The sequence below is a fragment of the Gracilinanus agilis genome, chromosome 2, assembly GCF_016433145.1.
Source record: "Gracilinanus agilis isolate LMUSP501 chromosome 2, AgileGrace, whole genome shotgun sequence".
Lineage (NCBI taxonomy): Eukaryota > Metazoa > Chordata > Mammalia > Didelphimorphia > Didelphidae > Gracilinanus > Gracilinanus agilis.
In genome coordinates, this window is record NC_058131.1 from 396,679,182 (window position 1) to 396,696,964 (window position 17,783).

Below are 17,783 nucleotides of genomic sequence, written 5' to 3' on the forward strand. Positions count from 1 at the left end.
GCCTCAGACACTTCCCAGCTGTGTGACCCTGGGCAAGTCACTTGACCCCCATTGCCTACCCTTACCACTCTTCCACCTATAAGTCAATACACAGAAGTTAAGGGTTTAAAATAAAAAAAAAAATTAAAAAAAATGTTTATAGCCTCACTCCTTGTGGTGGCCAAAAAAATGGAAAATGAGGGGATGCCCTTCAATTGGGGAATGACTAAGCAAATTGTGGTATCTGTTGGTGATGGAATACTATTGTGCTCAAAGGAATAATTTGTAAACTGGAAATGACCTCCAGGAATTGATACAGAGTGAAAAGAGCAGAACTGGGAGAACCTTATACACAGAGACTGATATACTTTGGTAAAATCAAATATAATGGACTTTTGTACTAGCAGCAATGCAATGATCCAGGACAACTCTGAGGGACTTATGAGAAAGAATGCTGTCCACATTCAGAGGAAGAACTGTGGGAGCAGAAACAGAGAAGAAAAACAACTGCTTGATCACATGGTTCGATGGGGATATGATTGGGGATGTAGACTCTAAAATGAACACTCTATTAAAAATATTAGTAATATGGAAATAGGTCTTGAACAATGATATATGTAAAACCTAGTTGAATTGCTTGTTGTCTATGGGAGGGGGTAAGAACTAGATGAGGGAAAGAATACAAATTATGTAACCATGGGAAAATTTTGAAGGCATTACTTTATTGCTTTTGTGTTTTCAGGCTTTTTTAAAAAGAGAACAAATAGTTATTTAAAATATATTATTATTATCATTTATTTTTTCTTCTGGTTTTGCTATGATTTCATCTTACTCACTTTGTATTTTGTTGATTGGATTTTCTGTTCTCTTTTTTCCATCACATTATCAAAGGGTTTATCAAATTTATTTTGTTTTTCAAGGAACCGACTTTCAGCTTTACTTATCATTGATATGCTTCCCTCAAATTTATTTTCTCTCTAAATCCAATACTTCTTCTTTTGTGTTTATTTTAGGTTGGTGAATTTGTTGATTTTTTTATATTTTAAAATACATATTTATTTTTAATCTTCTCTTCAAAAATTTTTGTTAAAGTATGATTATAAAGGAATGATTTTATCCCAATGATTGCTTTGTTTCCAGATATTTTAGTTTTTTATTTTACTAGTGTTATTCGTTTTACATAGTTATTGGTTGTTTCTATGATCTGTTCTTTGACTCACTCATTACTTAAGACTTTATTGTTAAGTTTCTATTTGGAGCTTTCTTTTATTTGTGGTTTATGAACTGATTTCTATTTTATTTTTTTAGATAAAGACAGAATTTTTTAAATATTTAATTAATTGATAAATTTAGAATATTTTCCCATGGTTACATAATTTGTAGTCAATTAAAGCCCTTTGGGCATATGAACTGGTTTCTATTATTGTTTCAATATGATCTATGAAAGATGTATTGAATATTTTTGCCTCTTAAAAATTGGTTTCAACATCTCTGTGCCTTTGTCTACAGTTAATTTTTGAAAAAGTTCCATGTAGTGTGGATAAATATGTATATTCTTTTGCTTTCCCTTTAAGAAGATACCATAAGTTTTTAAAAATCTAGCTTCTCAAGAAATTTGTTCAGTTTCATATTTTCCCTTTATTTATCTTTTAGACTTATCCAAAACTAATAAAGGGCTATTAAAATCTCTCACCCCCGTTGCATTACTCTATATGTCTTCTTAAAACTCAGATACTATTTCCTTTATGAATTTAGTTGCTGTGGTATTTGGAGCATATAAGTTATTTCTGATGTGAGCTTATATATCATTTTCCTTGATTATCCTTTTTATTTCTTGAATGTATATTTTTGCTTTGTCTTAGCATGATTATAACTTAATTTTTTGGATTCACTTGATGAATAGTAGATTTCTTTTTTCCATCTTTTCAATTATATTTTATGTAGGTCTTTGTTTTTGAACAAATTTCTTGGAACCAATATATTGTACAGATTTGTTTTCCCATACATTTTGTCACTCCTTTTCATTTTATTGGAATATTTAATCCATGCATATTTGTAGCTAAATTTAGATTCATATTTTCCTCCATCTATATTTAAAATAATTTATTTTTAATTTTATGATTTCCCCCTTTTCTGCTTTGAACACAATATTATGTCTCTTCAATTATTTTTCATTAATCTTTTTTTTTTCAGGTGGCTTGGTTTCAGTGGTCTCCCTCAACACTACCTCACTCAATCCCCTCTTATTTTTGTTATGTTTTAGGGTTTTGTTAATTATTTCCTTTATCCTTTTTTTTATTTTATCCTATTTTTCTTCCAATCTTTTATCCTCCATTAGCAAATTAAATTCTCCCTTCCTCTCCTCTCCTTAGGCTAGTCCTGTTCATTTATTTTTAAAATGTTTTGTGCTCCTTGTTGTAAAGGAATTTCTCCCAGTTTCTTCATTATCTATCTTCTTTTTTCTTTTTACTCTAGAATCTCATTCTATAATTCTTGATTCCTATAATCATCAAGTCTCTCACTTTTTCTGGTTTCTTTATATAATCTCGGCTTCCAAGGATTCCATTCTAAGCTCTATCTATCTATCTATCTGTCTGTCTGTCTGTCTGTCTGTCTGTCTGTCTATCTATAGAAGATGTTTCCTGCCAGTTCCATGGAGGGCTCACTCCAAGGATTCTTCTTTTCCATTGTAACTCACTCACTCTCATAGCAATGCCAATTATTGCAGGTGCCAGAGAGGACACTTCTTTATCATAGTGCCCAACCTACCCTCCACTCACTGATCTCTATCCTCTTTGTTGACTTTTTTTACCTTTTCCTGGAAATCTTACTGTGTCTATGTTCTACACTCTTTAAGGTGCCAATTGCCTCAAGCATTTAACTTCCCCCTCTCCCAAGACATATAGACTTTATGGGCACTAAATCCTCTGACCTCATCAGGTATAAGGTATTCATCTCCTGAAGAATACTCATCAGTGAAACTGCTTCCTCTTTACAAAGTAAGATCTTTCCCCATCACTTATGATCTTCTCCATCTTCAAATTTACCTACTCACATGTAAGCTTTTTCTGAGACTTAAGAAACTACAGATGCAGTACAGGATAACCTAGTCTGCAAATATGAGGTTCCCCCCTCCTTATTGCTAACCCTTTATTTGAATAAAGTACATTAGTTACCCGCTCCTCTCTTATTTCTCTGCTCCTCTCCCCTCTTTATCCTTCCATGTTGTATAACATAGTGCCATAAAAGAAGCATACAACCATAGGCAGATTGTCACCAGATTCTGTCAGTAATGTCTTTTTTCCATTTCTTCACTGTTATTTCTATCAGATTTCTATCTTAACCATTGCCTCTCTGTTTACCTTTAAGAAGTCTTATTTCTCTTTCTCTTTTCACTCTGTTCATTTTGCTACTTGCACTTATTCTTTCCTGTTGTAATCCTGCTGCATGGGATATTAAAAAAGCAAAACAATTTCATTATATCTGTTTTTCTTTATATAAATGCTTCAAACATTTCTGTCATATTGAATGTTCATATTTTGTTCTGCATAGGGAACCTCATATTTGCAGACTAGGTTATCCTGGACTGCATCTGTAGAACACATTATTCCATTCTTTTCATTTTCTAGTAAACATAGTGGGCACCTCCTGATGATTAGCAGAACTTTTGTTATTGATGTTGTTTGCTCTTTTTTTAATTGGATTGCTAAATTTATTTATCATTTATCTTTGAGTTCATAGTCTCGGATTTTTTTTTTCTGGAGGAGATCAATGCATTGTTTGAATTCAGATTTCATCTTCTGTATTTAGTTCTGCTCAGTTCTCTTCTATTATTTCTTTCACTATAGTCTTAAGGCTCTTGGACCATTATTTTCTTCTTTTTTATTATTAGAATTTATTTATAAGTGTCTCAGTCCCTTTCTGCCCTCTTTGCATTATAGAAGGTATAATCTGGGAGATATGTAGTATTAGAAATGTTAACAATATTAGCAAGAGAAGAAAAAGAATCAGAATGAACAAAGAAATAATTAAACTACCTCTGTTTGTAAATGATATGGTGGTATATAAGGAAAATTCTAAATATTTAACTAAAAAGTTGTTTGAAACTATCAATAATTTTAACAAAGTAGCAGAATATAAAATAACCCACATACATCATCAGCATTTTTATATATTACTAACAAAATCCTGCAAGAAGAGACAGAAAGAGATACTCTATTCAAAATAACCACAGATAGAATAAAATATCTGGGTGTATAGATGACAAAATAAACCCAGGAATTTCATGTTACAGTCTCAATTTATTGACCTTCCCATTCTCTAATTTATTAATATAAGTATTAAGAGATATTAATTTCCTCTAATTATTATTTTTGCTATATCCCATAGGTTTTGGTATGTTGCCTAATTATTATCATTCTCTATAATAAAAATTATTTCTTGATTTTATGATTTTTTCTTTAACCCACTGATTTTTAAGGTTATTTAGCCTCCAATAAGTTCTTTTTTATGGTCTCATTAGATACCTTCTTATATTTCTTATAGAACAGATTTTTCTACAGAATACCACCCCTCAAGAAGAGTGAAAATCCCTTAGTTTATTAAACATTCATTTTTTCCTTGTATAATTATGCTCTTCTTACATAGGTATTTTATTCTTGGTGGTAAATCCAATTCCTTTGCTCTTTGAAATATTTTGTTTCATGCTCCTCATTCTTTAACATTGAAGCTACTAAATCTAACATAAGAATAACATAATTCTGTTTATAGCTTCACAGAATTTAAACTTTTTTTCTTGTTGATTATATTATAATTTTCTCCTTAACCTGGAAGCTACAGAACTTAGCAAAAACTATTACCATGTATTTTTCATCTTGGGTGCTCTCTGTGGTGGTGATTGGTGAATTTTTTCAATTTCTATTTTATCTTCTACTTCTAGACCTTTTAAAAACTTATCCTTGATGATTTCTTTGAGTGTAGTGCCTAAACTCTTTTTTAAAAAAATCATAACTTTCTGGAATCTCACAATTCTTATATTGTCTCTCTTTGACCTCTTTCCCAGGTCAGTTGTTTTTATTATAGGATGTTCCTTATTCTATTCTATTGCATTCTTTTGATTTTGCATTGTTATTTCTTATTGTCTTAGGAATTTGGTAGTTTCTTCTTGTCCAATTCTCATTTTTGATGAATATTTTCTATTTGACTAATCTTTCTTTCATAGTTTTCTTGATTTTCTTTGCTCTTATTTTTTTCTGATTTTTCCCCCCAACATCTTTCATTTGATTTTTGAGGTCTTTTCAAAGCTCTTCCTAAAATTCTTTTTGAGCTCGTGATCATTTATTATTATTTTTTGCTCTTTTGAAAGCAGATATTTTTACTTTCTGTCCTCTGAGTTTGAACTCAGATCTCCTCTGTTCCCAGAATAGTTATCAATATTTGGGTTTTCTCTCCTTTGATTACTCACTTAAAAAATCAGGAACCGGGGCAGCTGGGTAGCTCAGTGGAATGAGAGTCAGGCCTAGAGACAGGAGGTCCTAGGTTCAAACCTGGCCTCAGCCACTTCCCAGCTGTGTGACCCTTGGCAAGTCACTTGACCCCCATTGCCCACCCTTACCAATCTTCCACCTATGAGACAATACACCGAAGTACAAGGGTTTAAAAAAAAATCAGGAACCAAGCCAATATGTTTAATTATTGACTTTTTGCTATAATCCCAAAGTGCCTAGGGTATGGAAGAGAGTGCCTCAGTTTTCAGGATTTTTTGTGTTGTTATTTCCTAGGCCCCATTTAGTTCTTCCAATTTCAATAATTCAGAGTCAAATGTAATCCCTAATTACCCCTGAACAAAAGCCAGTCTGTGATTGAATTTAGAGACTCCAACTAAAGCCCACCAAAATTTCTGCCACTGCAAAATGCAAACAGGCAGCTCATTTCTCTCCATGGTGTGAGTCAGGCACTCTTCTTCCTTTGTGGTGACCACAGCCAAAAGGGTCCCAGCCCATTAGTAACCTTACCTACTTTTCTGTCCTCCCTCTTCATTTCTCCCCCCATTACATAGCCTCAGATAAAACAAGTGTCTGGTCTACATATTTGGCTACAGAAGTCCTTCCCTGGTGGGTGGTCAATCTCCTGCTCTGGGGGAATAGGCAGCTCTGGGACCAAGACTGAAAGCCCAAACAGCCATTCCCAGGGTTTGTTGCCTATTGACTCCATTGGTATCTGCCAGTGGAATGTGAGCTCCCATCTCCAGCAGAGGGGTGACTGCAGGTCCTGTCCCCGGGGTTTGGTGCTTATTGATTCTGTGCTGCCCTCTCTGGGATGAGCAGTCAATGTGAATGGGAATCTCTGGAGCTGAGGCTATAGCTGACACAACCACTTCCAGGTACCCTTGTCTTCTCAATCCACCAGCATCTGTCACTGGACTTTAGCTCCCAGGTTCAGCTGACAAAGTGAGGCTGCTGTTCTTGTCCCCAAGGTTTGCTACTTGTTGATTCTGCCTACCCTGCTCCAAGGCTCTGGGATGTTTGTGTTATCTAGTGGGATGATGTCCAGGGAAGTCATAGACATTCTTCTCAAGTTGTCCTTGAAGCTTCACTCCTAACTCTTACATGTTTTTGGTACTTTTAATTCTGTGAAGTTATGTTTTTATTTTTTGGGGGAGGCTGGGGAGAGTCAGGAAATTTCATGCCCTGCTACTCCAACTTTACCAGTCATGTTCTTCTTTTTTTTATTTTGAATATTTTCCCATAGTTACATGTTTTATGTTCTTTCCCTCTCCCCCAAACTCCTCCCCCCCCAAAGCCGCCAAACAATTCCACTGGTTTTCAGTCATGTTCTTCTGAGAGACCCATGATTCTTAGCTTGTCTCTACATATCCTTTCTTTGAGATCCATATGTTTTGCTTGCATATTGAGCAAATTTTCTTTTAATGTTTTTGGTTTATGCTTCATTTCTTCTTAAACTATCTTTCTCTTCTGTATAAGGATACAATTTGTTATTCTCTCTTTTATTTCTTTGGAAAGGTTTGATATTGTACATGAACTTTTTCCCCTAGTCTGTTCATTAATTTTTTTGTTTGATTTTTGTTTTTTGTTTTTTTACAGAACATAAACTCTGCTTCAGACTTCTCATTTCTCTTTTAAACCACTCAGGAACAGAATGTTGTGGTTCCGTGTTCACAAATTCCACTGGATTCTCTGTTTCAGCAAGGGTTTGATCATTTCCTTTCATTGTGTGTATCTATTCACAGAAACCTGCACTCATTTAATTCCTGACTCCCTCCACTTTTATTGTGTTTTCCTTGAGGTGGGGGATGATTTCAGAGCATCAGAGTCTTTTAACACTGCTTAAAATTCAGTTTGTCAGTAGTTTTTACTCCCATCTGATATTTTATTGTTAGAGATGGTCCCATCTGAATTCTGTGCTCTTTCTCTCAGGCTTGGTGAAGTGTTACCTAGCTCCCCACATGCATCCTGGTGACACCCATCCTGGTGACCCCCAGTCCCTGTATTCCTTAGTTTTGTTGTCTGCCCCTGGCAGTTCAAAGTTTGTTTTTCCTGATAGTTCAGGGCTTCATAGAACTGTTACTTCCAGGTTGCAGCCCCAAACAGGCTTTTCATCTTCACAAGCTATGGCCAAGTAAGCTATGAAGGCCCCTCAAGACTTCAGTACCTTTGAAACAAAGTTTCTCTGGGGCTTAAAAATGGAAGGAAAGAATATCATTCAGAGGTGAGTTTTTTTATTTTTATTTTTTAGAAAAGTTATCATGGTTACATGATTCATGTTCTTACTTTCCCCTTCACCCCACCAGCCTCCCCTCCCCCCCATAGCCGATGCACATTTCTCCTGGTTTTAACATGTGTCATCAATCTAGACTTATTTCCAAATTGTTGATAGTTGCATTGGTGTGGTAGTTTCCAGTCTATATCCCCAATCATGTGCGCCTCAGCCTATGTGTTCAAGCAGTTACTTTTCTTATATGTTTCCACTCCTGCAGTTCTTCCTCTGAATGTGGGTAGCTTTCTTTTCCATAAGTCCCTCAGAATTGTTATGGATTATTGCATTGCTACTAGTACAGAACTCTATTACATTCTATTTTACCATGGTTTATTGGTCTCTGTGTACAATGTTCTTTTGACTCTGCTCCTTTCACTCTGCATCAATTCTTGGAGGTCTTTCCAGTTCACATGGAATTTCTCCAGTTTGTTATTCCTTTTAGCACAATAGTATTCAATCACCAGCATATACCACAGTTTGTTCAGCCATTCCCCAATAGAAGGGCATACCCTCTTTTTCCAGTTTTTTGCCACCACAAAAATCACGGCTATAAATATTTTCATACAAGTCTGTTTATCTATGATCTCTTTGGGCAATAGACCCACTAATGGTATGTCTGGATCGAAGGGCAGGGAATCTTTTATAGCCCTTTGAGCATAGTTCCAAATTGCCATCCAGAATAGTTGGATCAGTTCACAACTCCACCAGCAATGCATTAATGCCCTAATTTGGCCACATCCCCTCTAAAATTCATTACTCTCTCCTTCTATCATTTTAGCCAACCTGCTAGGTGTGAGGTGATTCTTCAACATTGTTTTTATTTCCATTTCTCTTATTATTAGATATTTAGAGCACTTTCTCATACACTTATTAATAGTTTTGATTTCTTTATCTAAAAATTGCCTATTCATGTCCCTTGCCCATTTATCGTTTGGGTAATGGTTTGATTTTTTTTATACAATTGATTTAACTCCTTGTATATTTGAGTAATTAGACCCCTGTCAGAGTTTTTTGTTATAAAGATTTTTCCCAATTTGTTGTTTCCCTTCTGATTTTCGTTGCATTGTTTTTGTTTGTACAAAAGCTTTTTAATTTAGTACAATCATCCCATTCACATTCAGAGTTATAATTATCAGTTGTGTATTCCTCAACATTTTGGTATCCTCTCTTAGTTCTATCCCTTCTTCTTAGGCTATTTCCTTTTAAACCAATGATTTGTTTTAAACCAGTAACCTTTGTCCCCTCCCTTGATTTACTACCCTTTCTACCCCCTCCCTTGTTATTCTCCATTTTTTTTTTATTTTTAATGTCTAATGAATTCCCTCTCCCTTCTCCTCCCCTCCCTTTTTTGAACTCCCCACTCCTCTGCTCCCCTTGGTTTATCCCTTCTAACTTTTTCAGTAGGGTTAGATAGAGTTCTATATTTCAATGGATAAAGTTACTCTTCCCTCTCAGGGTTAATTCCATTGAGAGTAAGGTTTAAATATTACCTCTTAATGCTCTCTTCCTTTCCTTCTTATAATAGTATTCCCCCTCTACTTCCCATGCCCTCTTTGGGTGTAATAGAATATCCTATTTTTCTTATTCATTCAAGTTTCTCTTGGTGTTCTCTACTATTCACCCCCTTCTTTCCCACCCACCCCCTTATCGTCTTAGACCATTTAGTACTCCAACTTCTCCCTGTGAAAAATTCTTCTAATTACTATAATAGTGAAAACTATAAGAGTTAATAGAGTTCACTACAGAGAATTACATATAACATTTCTCCATATAGGAATACAAATAATTAGATCTTATTGAAGCCTTTAAAGAGGCAAATTTAAAAATAAGAGTGTTTTTTTTTCTTTCCCCTCTGTTTCTTATTTACCTTTTCATGTTTCTCTTGGTTTTTGTGGTTGGATATCGAGCTTTCCATTTAGTCCTGGTCTGTTCTGTGCAAATATGTGGAAATCTTCTATCTTGTTGAATGCCCATACTTTCCCCTGGAAGTATATAGTCATTTTTGATGGGTACGTGATCCCTGGTCGTAGACCAAGTTCTCTTGCCTTTCTGAATATCATATTCCAAGCCTTGCGGTCTTATAGTGTGGAGGCTGCCAGATCCTGTGTGATCCTGATTGGTGCTCCTTGATATCTGAATTGTCTCTTTCTGGCTTCCTGTAAACCTTTTTCTTTTACTTGGAAGCTCTCGAATTTGGCTATTATATTCCTAGGGGTTGTCTTTTCAGTGTCTAGTGTAGAGGGTAGTCTATGGAACCTCTCAATGTCTATATTGCCCTTTTGTTTGTAAAACTTCAGGGCAATTTTGCTGAATAATTTCCTTTGGTATGAAGTCCACATTTCTATTAATTTTTGCTTTTTCAGGAAGAACAATGATTCTCAAATAATCTCTTCTAGACCCGTTTTCTTGATCTGTCAATTTCTCAGTGAGATATTTCATGTTCCCTTCTATTTTGTCAGTCTTTTGACTTTGCTTTGTTTGTTGTTGTTGTCTTGAGAGATCATTGGCTTCTACTTGCCTAATTCTTGTCTTTAGAGACTGGTTTTCTGCTACATTCTTTTGATTTTCCTTTTCGATTTGGTCTATCCTGTTTTCCAGCTGTTTGATTTTGTTCTCCAATTTGCTTATTAATTCTTTTGATTTGGGGGCATCTTTTTCTAATTGCCCAATTCTAGCCTTTAGAGACTGGTTTTTGACTATAATCTTTTGGTTTTCCTATTGAATCTGATCTGTTTGGTTCTTCAAGGCTTCCAGCTGGTAATTTCTGGTCTTCAATTTGCTTATCAATTCATTTGATTTCTGAGCCTCACTTTCTAATTGAGAAATTCTGCATTTTAAACTGTTATTTTCTTACCAGTTCTCTACGATCTTTCTCATAAGCTCAGATTTGAACTCTTCAATAGCTTGTGACCAGTTTTCATTTTTTTGGGAAGGATTGGATATGATTACTTGTTTGTTCTCCTCTGCTGTTTGCTCTGTTGTCTGGATTTTTTCTGTGTAAAATTTGTCAAGTGTAAAAGATTTCTTCTTGATCTTTCTCTTCTGGGGTTCTTGTCTCTGGCTTGCCATTGTTAGCCCAAGGCCCTCTCAAATTTATCCTCACACCCAGGGTCTGTCTGTGCTCTTTGGACTCCTGAGGTCTCAGGTCTAGTTGTTCTCAGGGTCAAGACTCCTGGTGGTCCCCTTGCTTCTTCTTCTGCCTGAAGTTCCTTTAACAGTCTCAGGGTGCTGCTTCCACAGTTGTGCACCCCTCTGCTCTGGGTCCCCACCCAAGGTCCATGCCTGAGCTCAGAATCCGTGTCTGCAGCTGCGACCTCACCTGCGCTCAGGGTCTGTGTTCAAAGTCTGCATGTTCTTTAGCCTCTTGGGGTCTTAAGTCTTGCTTCTCACAGGAGCAGGCCCTGGTGACCCCTGGTAGCTGCCAAGGACTTAATGGGTGCCCCAGACTTGCTCTAACTCTTGTGTGCTGGCTTTGACCCTGTAGGTGGTGTGTGGGGAGGGATGAGGTTGCTCAGCTCGTGTTTTAGTGAGAACTATTTCACCCCCTTATAGTGTGGAGATGCCCCTATCCCACGTACCTTCAATGCTGCGCCCTGTTGTGGGGTCCTTTTATTTGTTTGGATTTGTTTTTTATGTCCCCTTGAAGAGTCCTATATGTTTTGGTTAGGAGAGGTTAAGCAGATGCTTTTAATTCTGCCTCCATCTTAACCTGAAAGCCCCGGGTTGTGTTGTGAGTTGTTGTTTTTTTTTTTTTTTTTTTTTTTTTTGTTAGCGTAGATGCCATTTATTACTCTGTGCAGGAAGGGCTGGATAGGGCTGGATAGGCAAGAAGATGTGGTTGGTCTCTTGGAGCCTTCGGTCTGGCCAGGATTCAGTAGCGGTAGTGATTGGGTTTGAAGGGGCCCTCTATAGGGAGGCCCAGGTACTGAGACTGTTTCTCTGTCAGCTTCGTCAGCTTCACATTCAGTTTGCTAAGGTGGGCTTCGGCCACAGCTTCATCCAACTTCTTGGGGAGGAAGTGCACTCTCACAGGGTATTTGTTTGGGTTAGTCCACAGCTCAATCTGGGCCAACACCTGGTTGCTGAAGGAATTGCTCATGACAAAGCTGGAATGGCCCATAGCACAGCCCAAGTTGACTAGCCGGCCCTCTGCCAGCAAGATGATCTGCCGTCCATTCTTCAGTTTATAGCGATCCACCTGAGGCTTCACGGTCACCTTCTCCACCGAATTTTGATTCAGCCACTTTACATCTATTTCCACATCAAAGTGTCCAATGTTACACACTATTGCGTCGTCTTTCATTTGTTCAAAGTGCCTGCCCAAGATGATGTCTATGCATCCGGTGGTGGTGACAAAGATGTTTCCCTCTTTGCAGGCCTCATCCATGGTGGTCACCTCGTAACCCTCCATAGAGGCTTGTAGTGCATTGATGGGGTCTATCTCTGTGACAATGACTCGGGCACCAAAGCCCCGAAGGGCCTGAGCACAGCCTTTGCCCACATCACCATAGCCTGCCACCATGGCCACCTTGCCTGCAATCATCACATCTGTGGCTCGTTTGATACCATCAATGAGGGACTCACAGCAGCCATACAGGTTGTCAAATTTGCTCTTGGTAACAGAATCATTCACATTGATGGCAGGCACTTTCAGAATTCCATTTGTCTTCATTTTGTATAGATTGTGTACGCCTGTGGTGGTCTCCTCTGAGATGCCTTTGATGCCCTTCAGGAGCTCGGGGTATTTGGTGTGAACAAGGTTGGTGAGGTCCCCACCATCATCCAGGATCATGTTGAGTGGCTGCCCATCCTTGAAATAGAGGGTCTGCTCAATGCACCAGAGATATTCCTCATCTGTCTCTCCCTTCCAAGCGTACACAGGAATCCCAGTCTTGGCAATGGCAGCTGCTGCATGGTCCTGGGTAGAGAAAATGTTGCAACTGGACCATTGTACCTCAGCTCCCAGGGCCACCAGTGTCTCAATGAGGACAGCTGTCTCTACGGTCATGTGGAGGCAGCCAGCAATCCGGGCACCCTTCAGTGGCTTGGAGCTCGAGTACATCTCTCGAAGTTTCATCAGGCCGGGCATCTCATTCTCTGCTATGTCCAGGGCCTTGCGTCCCCAGGTGGCCAGGCTGATATCAGCGACTTTGTAGGGCAATTTGTCAGACATGTTGCGGCCTCCTCCGGAATTATCTAATGACTTAGTAAAGGTTACCGAGCGGCGACTTTGCGGATGGTAGTGATGAGGCCGCAGAAAGGCTGAAGCGTACGGTGGGGAGCACTGGGAGGGGGTGTGAATTTTTTTTTAAGAGCCTGTATTGTGTCTTTGGATCTGCTACTTTGACTTTGTTGCTGATATTGTGGAAGATGGGATTGGATACTGAAAGACCTAGGGTTCAGCAAGTATCAGTTTTTGGATTATTGTTGTTGTTGATTTTAACCCTCAGCTTCTAACTTAAAATCAATATTAATATCAGTTGGAAGGCAGAAGAGCAATAAGGACTAGGGAATTGGGGTTAGGTGACTTGCTCAGGGTCATAAAGCTATGAAGTGCCAGATGTGAACACAGGAGCTCCCATCTCTATGCCTAGCTTTCTACCCGCTGAGCTACCTTGATCCCCCTCCCCGTGTTTAATATTCTTTTGGATTCTGGATTTCTAGACCATGGAAATATCTGTCATTACTTTATCTTTTATGCATAAGTTCTGTTTTAGGAAGACTTAAAAGGTCATGAGGATTAGAGAAAATGTCTAGTCTACTACTGTGTTGCTCACATTATCTGGAAATTTCTTTTTAAATTAATTTCAAAGTGTGAATTTACAGGAGGCAAAATGTTCTCAGAATACGGATCCAGGTTGTTCTTGCCCTCTTTTCTGAGTGGTCTGGTCTTAGAGATGTTTGAGATAGCAATCAGAAGCTCACTTGTGAACTTTAATTTGACAAAAAATAAGCACCTACTTTATATAAGGACAAATACTAGACACCATGAATACAAAGATGAAAAAGAAGTGTCGCAATTTCTCTCTTCCTGACTATTATGGTAATAGTGATGATGAAAATTTGATAAATATTATCTAGTCACCGTAATTTAATATAATGATGATGGTGATGATAATAATTATAGTAAATATCTATATATCATTTTAAGGTTTACAAAACATTCTAAATCTTATTGAAAAAGGATGGAACAGTACAGGTTTATCAACATGAGTAACTATAATATACTCATTAAATCTAATATAATACTATATGTCAATTTAAAGTAGAACCTTGTATAGAACTGCTCATATGTATATAGTGCTTTAAGACTGCCAGGCACCTTATAAACATAATCTCATTTGGTCTTCATAGCAACCATGTGATTATTAGTAACCATAGTAACTATTACTATGCCTGCTTTACAGAGCTCAGAGAAATTAAGCAGCTTGCTAAAAGTCACATGTATAGCAAGTATTGGAGTCCCAGATCTTTCTGACCCTGAATATAACTCATATGACACTTTAATTCAATACAAGTTAAAGCAAATACAGTATATTCCTAATTCATTATATATCGCTGGTGCCTACCAATGTAAATAGATAGTATAATTTTATTTTGAGATTATTTATATTATCTCTAATTACTTTGTCTTATAGTTTTAAAAAGCTTACTATGTCAATTGTAGCATCTTGGGTTTCTAGAACTTCAATTGTTAAAAAGTTAAATTGGTAGACGTCGTAGATAGAGGGGTAGAAAACAGCAAAGTCCTTCCTACCTTCAAGGAACTTAAAATCTATTAGATTGAAAATAGAATGCACCCAGATTTTAAAATGTAAAATTTCAATAATGCAAGGAAAGGATAGAAAGAAGTAAAGTACTTTAGGAAAACTGGAATAAGAAGAAGACAATATATATTAGAGTTTTCAGGGGAGAATCTATAGAACATGCAGTCCTTGAATTAAGGCTGCAAGTATAAAATGAATTTAAAAGGCAAATATAAGGCTAGAATGAATTCTAGGTTTTTAAAATTGAAGTGAGAAGAAGGAATATCAAGTTCAAGGAAGTAACTGTCTATTTTGACTGGAATATATAATCATATGAGTAAAGGAAATTATATGAAATAGTTAGAAAGACAGGTTGAAGCTAGAGAGTAGAAGGCCTTAAATGCCAGGCTAAAGAATTTATATTTTATCCTACAGACAATACCAAATTACTGAAAGTTCTTCAATTGCAGAATATCATCAGATTACAAAAAGGGCAAGAAATGAGTCAAATATGAATCCAAAATTTTGAGATCCAATGACTTTGTGACTGAGTGAAGATGTCCAGAAAGCAAGACTAATGTTTCAGAACATTAGAGTTGGGTCATTTCTGAAGATTCTGTTAATAATATTATATTTTAATATACCATATTTTGCTATGATACACTATGTTTCAATTTGGAAATGAAGCGAGTTTTGTCCAGACCTTAACAAATTGCTTAATTCTGTTTGCCTCAGTTTCCCCATCTACTAAATAAGCTGGAGAAGGAACTGACAAATCACTCTAGTATCTTTCTCAAGGAAACCACCCATGGGGTCATATGACTAAAAACAACTGAACTGATTGAAAGGAAGAGAGACTATCTAAGAGTATGGAAATAGTCAATTGGGTCAAGAGTTGAAGAAAAATCAAGGCCAAAGCAGTTAACTGTTGATAAGCTATTGTCAACTTTTAAAACAATAGTTCATAAGAGTAAAAATAATCAAAAAATAATCAAAAAGCTATAGTACAAGGGGCTACTGAGTGAATTTTCAAAGCAAAAAAGAGGTAGAAAATGTTGACTATTATTTCCAGGAGTTAAAGAGTAAAAAAGTAGAGGGATACAGAAATAGAACTTACAGCTTAACTAGTCTAGAAGCATCAAACTCAGCTCATAAGAGGCCAGCAAAACTCCCAATTAAGGGCTAAATGAATTTATAATACTACTGGGAAATAAATATATAACAAAATAAATAAAATTATGCAACATAAATAATGTTAATTTGTACTTTCTAAGTCTATGTGCAGCCTTCAGGATTCAATTTCTATTTAATTTTGACACAACTAATCTAATGCATACTTATTTTTTTTATAGATGAAGTAACCAATATCCCAAGATATTAAGAGATTTGCCTAAGGCCAAATGGAAAATAAGAGACAAAGCCCCAATTCAAACACTTTTCTATTAATTCTCATGCAAGTGCTTTTTTTTCCAAATCTCAAGAATGCCATTGAATGACACATGTAAAATCCAGTGGAATTGTTCTTTGGTTATGGAGGGGGTTCAGAGGAGGGGAGGGAAAGAGCATGAATCATGTAACTATGGGAAAATATACTTAATTAATTCATTAATTAAAACTTTTCAAAAAAAGAATGCTGTTGAAGCAATGTGTGTTATCAATGTGGGAACTAATGTTTAGAGAGAAGGAATTTTAGGATTTAACATGGAAACCTTTAGATCATGGTGAATTACAATATATAACTAACTCACTGGACAGCTAAAATAGAGTGGAGATGGAAGTTATGGAAGTTTAAGAGTTTGGTGATTTGGTAAGACATGTTATTATCAACATGGTTACTAAAGAAGATGGCATAGTTTAGCACAGAGATAAAGGTTATGAGCCAGGTGCTAGAGCCAGTGAAGACAGGATAATGCCTGGAAACTGGTAAAAAGTAGCAAGAAAGATCAGGGGAGCATGATATAAATAGAATGAATTGTCATCAGAAAAGATGAAGTTACTGATTGCATTGGTGGGCAAGTCTTGAAGTGGCCATTGAGAAAAGGAACCTTATAATCTCTTTTTCCTGGACCAGTAGTAGGTAACACAGACATGCTTTACATTGGGTAGGGTGTATATTGAGATAGGCATTTAAAAGCTGGATAATTTGAAACCATGCTATATGAAGAATAATTGGAAGGAAACAAGCATGTTTAACCTGAAGAGTGAAGACTTCTGGGAACATGATATCTTTAGTGAAATATTTGAAAGGCTATTATATGAAGCAAGGTGGGTTAGCAGAAATAACAATCTAGTTGGAATTAGGAAATCTAGGTTCTAGGCCTGATATTGCAACTAATTAGACTGTGAAAAAAATGAATTCACCTCGCTGGTTATCAGTTTTCCCATCCAGAAAATGATTGGCTTGTGTAAGAGTATTGTATATCTAACATCTCTTATATGATCAGCATTCTAGGGAAGAAAGATCTCATAAGGTTTATGTGGCCATAGAAGGCAGAACAAACACCAATGGGCAAAAATTGCAAGGGGGTGCATTTCTAAGGGGAAATAAACAACAACAACAACAATTAAAGTTGTCCAAAAGGAGACTGGAATACATTTAATGTTATATTAAAGTCTCCATCACTGTAGGTCAAGCAGATGCTAAATTGTTACCCACTGGGTATATTGTAAAGAGAATTTCTGTTCAGCAATGGATTGAAGTAGTTGATTTTGAAATTTTTTTAAACATATTTTATGATTTCATGAGGTAAGGAAAGACCTGATTATTCCAAATATCCTTCCTTAATACTCTGGTTGATGTCAGAAAAGACACCATTAGAGGTCTTTAAGTTTATGCCTTCAATTTCTGTTAAATACACAATTCCACTGGCAGATATTTTAAGGTATGGGGAAGTGAAAACAAAGCGAAGAATGTGGGTCAGGGAATGAGAACCTGGATTTGAAATATGGAAAAATACAAGTTATATTCAAGGGACATTTAGTAGGCTAATTTGGCTTGAGATTAAGATTCACATAAAGAATCTATGGGAAATGAGTTTGGAAAGGTAGTTTGGTGCCAGGTTCTAAAGGAGTTTTTAGGAAAAAGGAGTACATAATAAAATCCTTTCTGGTCTTGCTACTTAGGTATTATTGTGCCTATGCTTTAGGTATTGGGAACACAGGATAGAGTTCATATTCAAGGCTTATTTAGTATAGTAAAAAATGTGAAGTAATTGTTCTGAAAGAGAGCAAAACTGCCACAGAGTTTTGAGAGAACAGATGCCAGGAGTGAACAGTTTATAT

The 17,783-nt window shown here is 36.5% G+C and overlaps 1 protein-coding gene across 1 annotated transcript; it reads right to left on the bottom strand.

Moving 5' to 3' along the window:
* Positions 1 to 11,523: 11,523 nt before the first annotated feature.
* Positions 11,524 to 12,992, bottom strand: LOC123235620 (adenosylhomocysteinase-like). The gene has a single exon (XM_044661812.1). The coding sequence runs from the start codon at positions 12,926 to 12,928 to the stop codon at positions 11,627 to 11,629; it is 1,302 nt and encodes a 433-aa protein (XP_044517747.1). The 5' UTR covers positions 12,929 to 12,992; the 3' UTR covers positions 11,524 to 11,626.
* Positions 12,993 to 17,783: the final 4,791 nt, after the last annotated feature.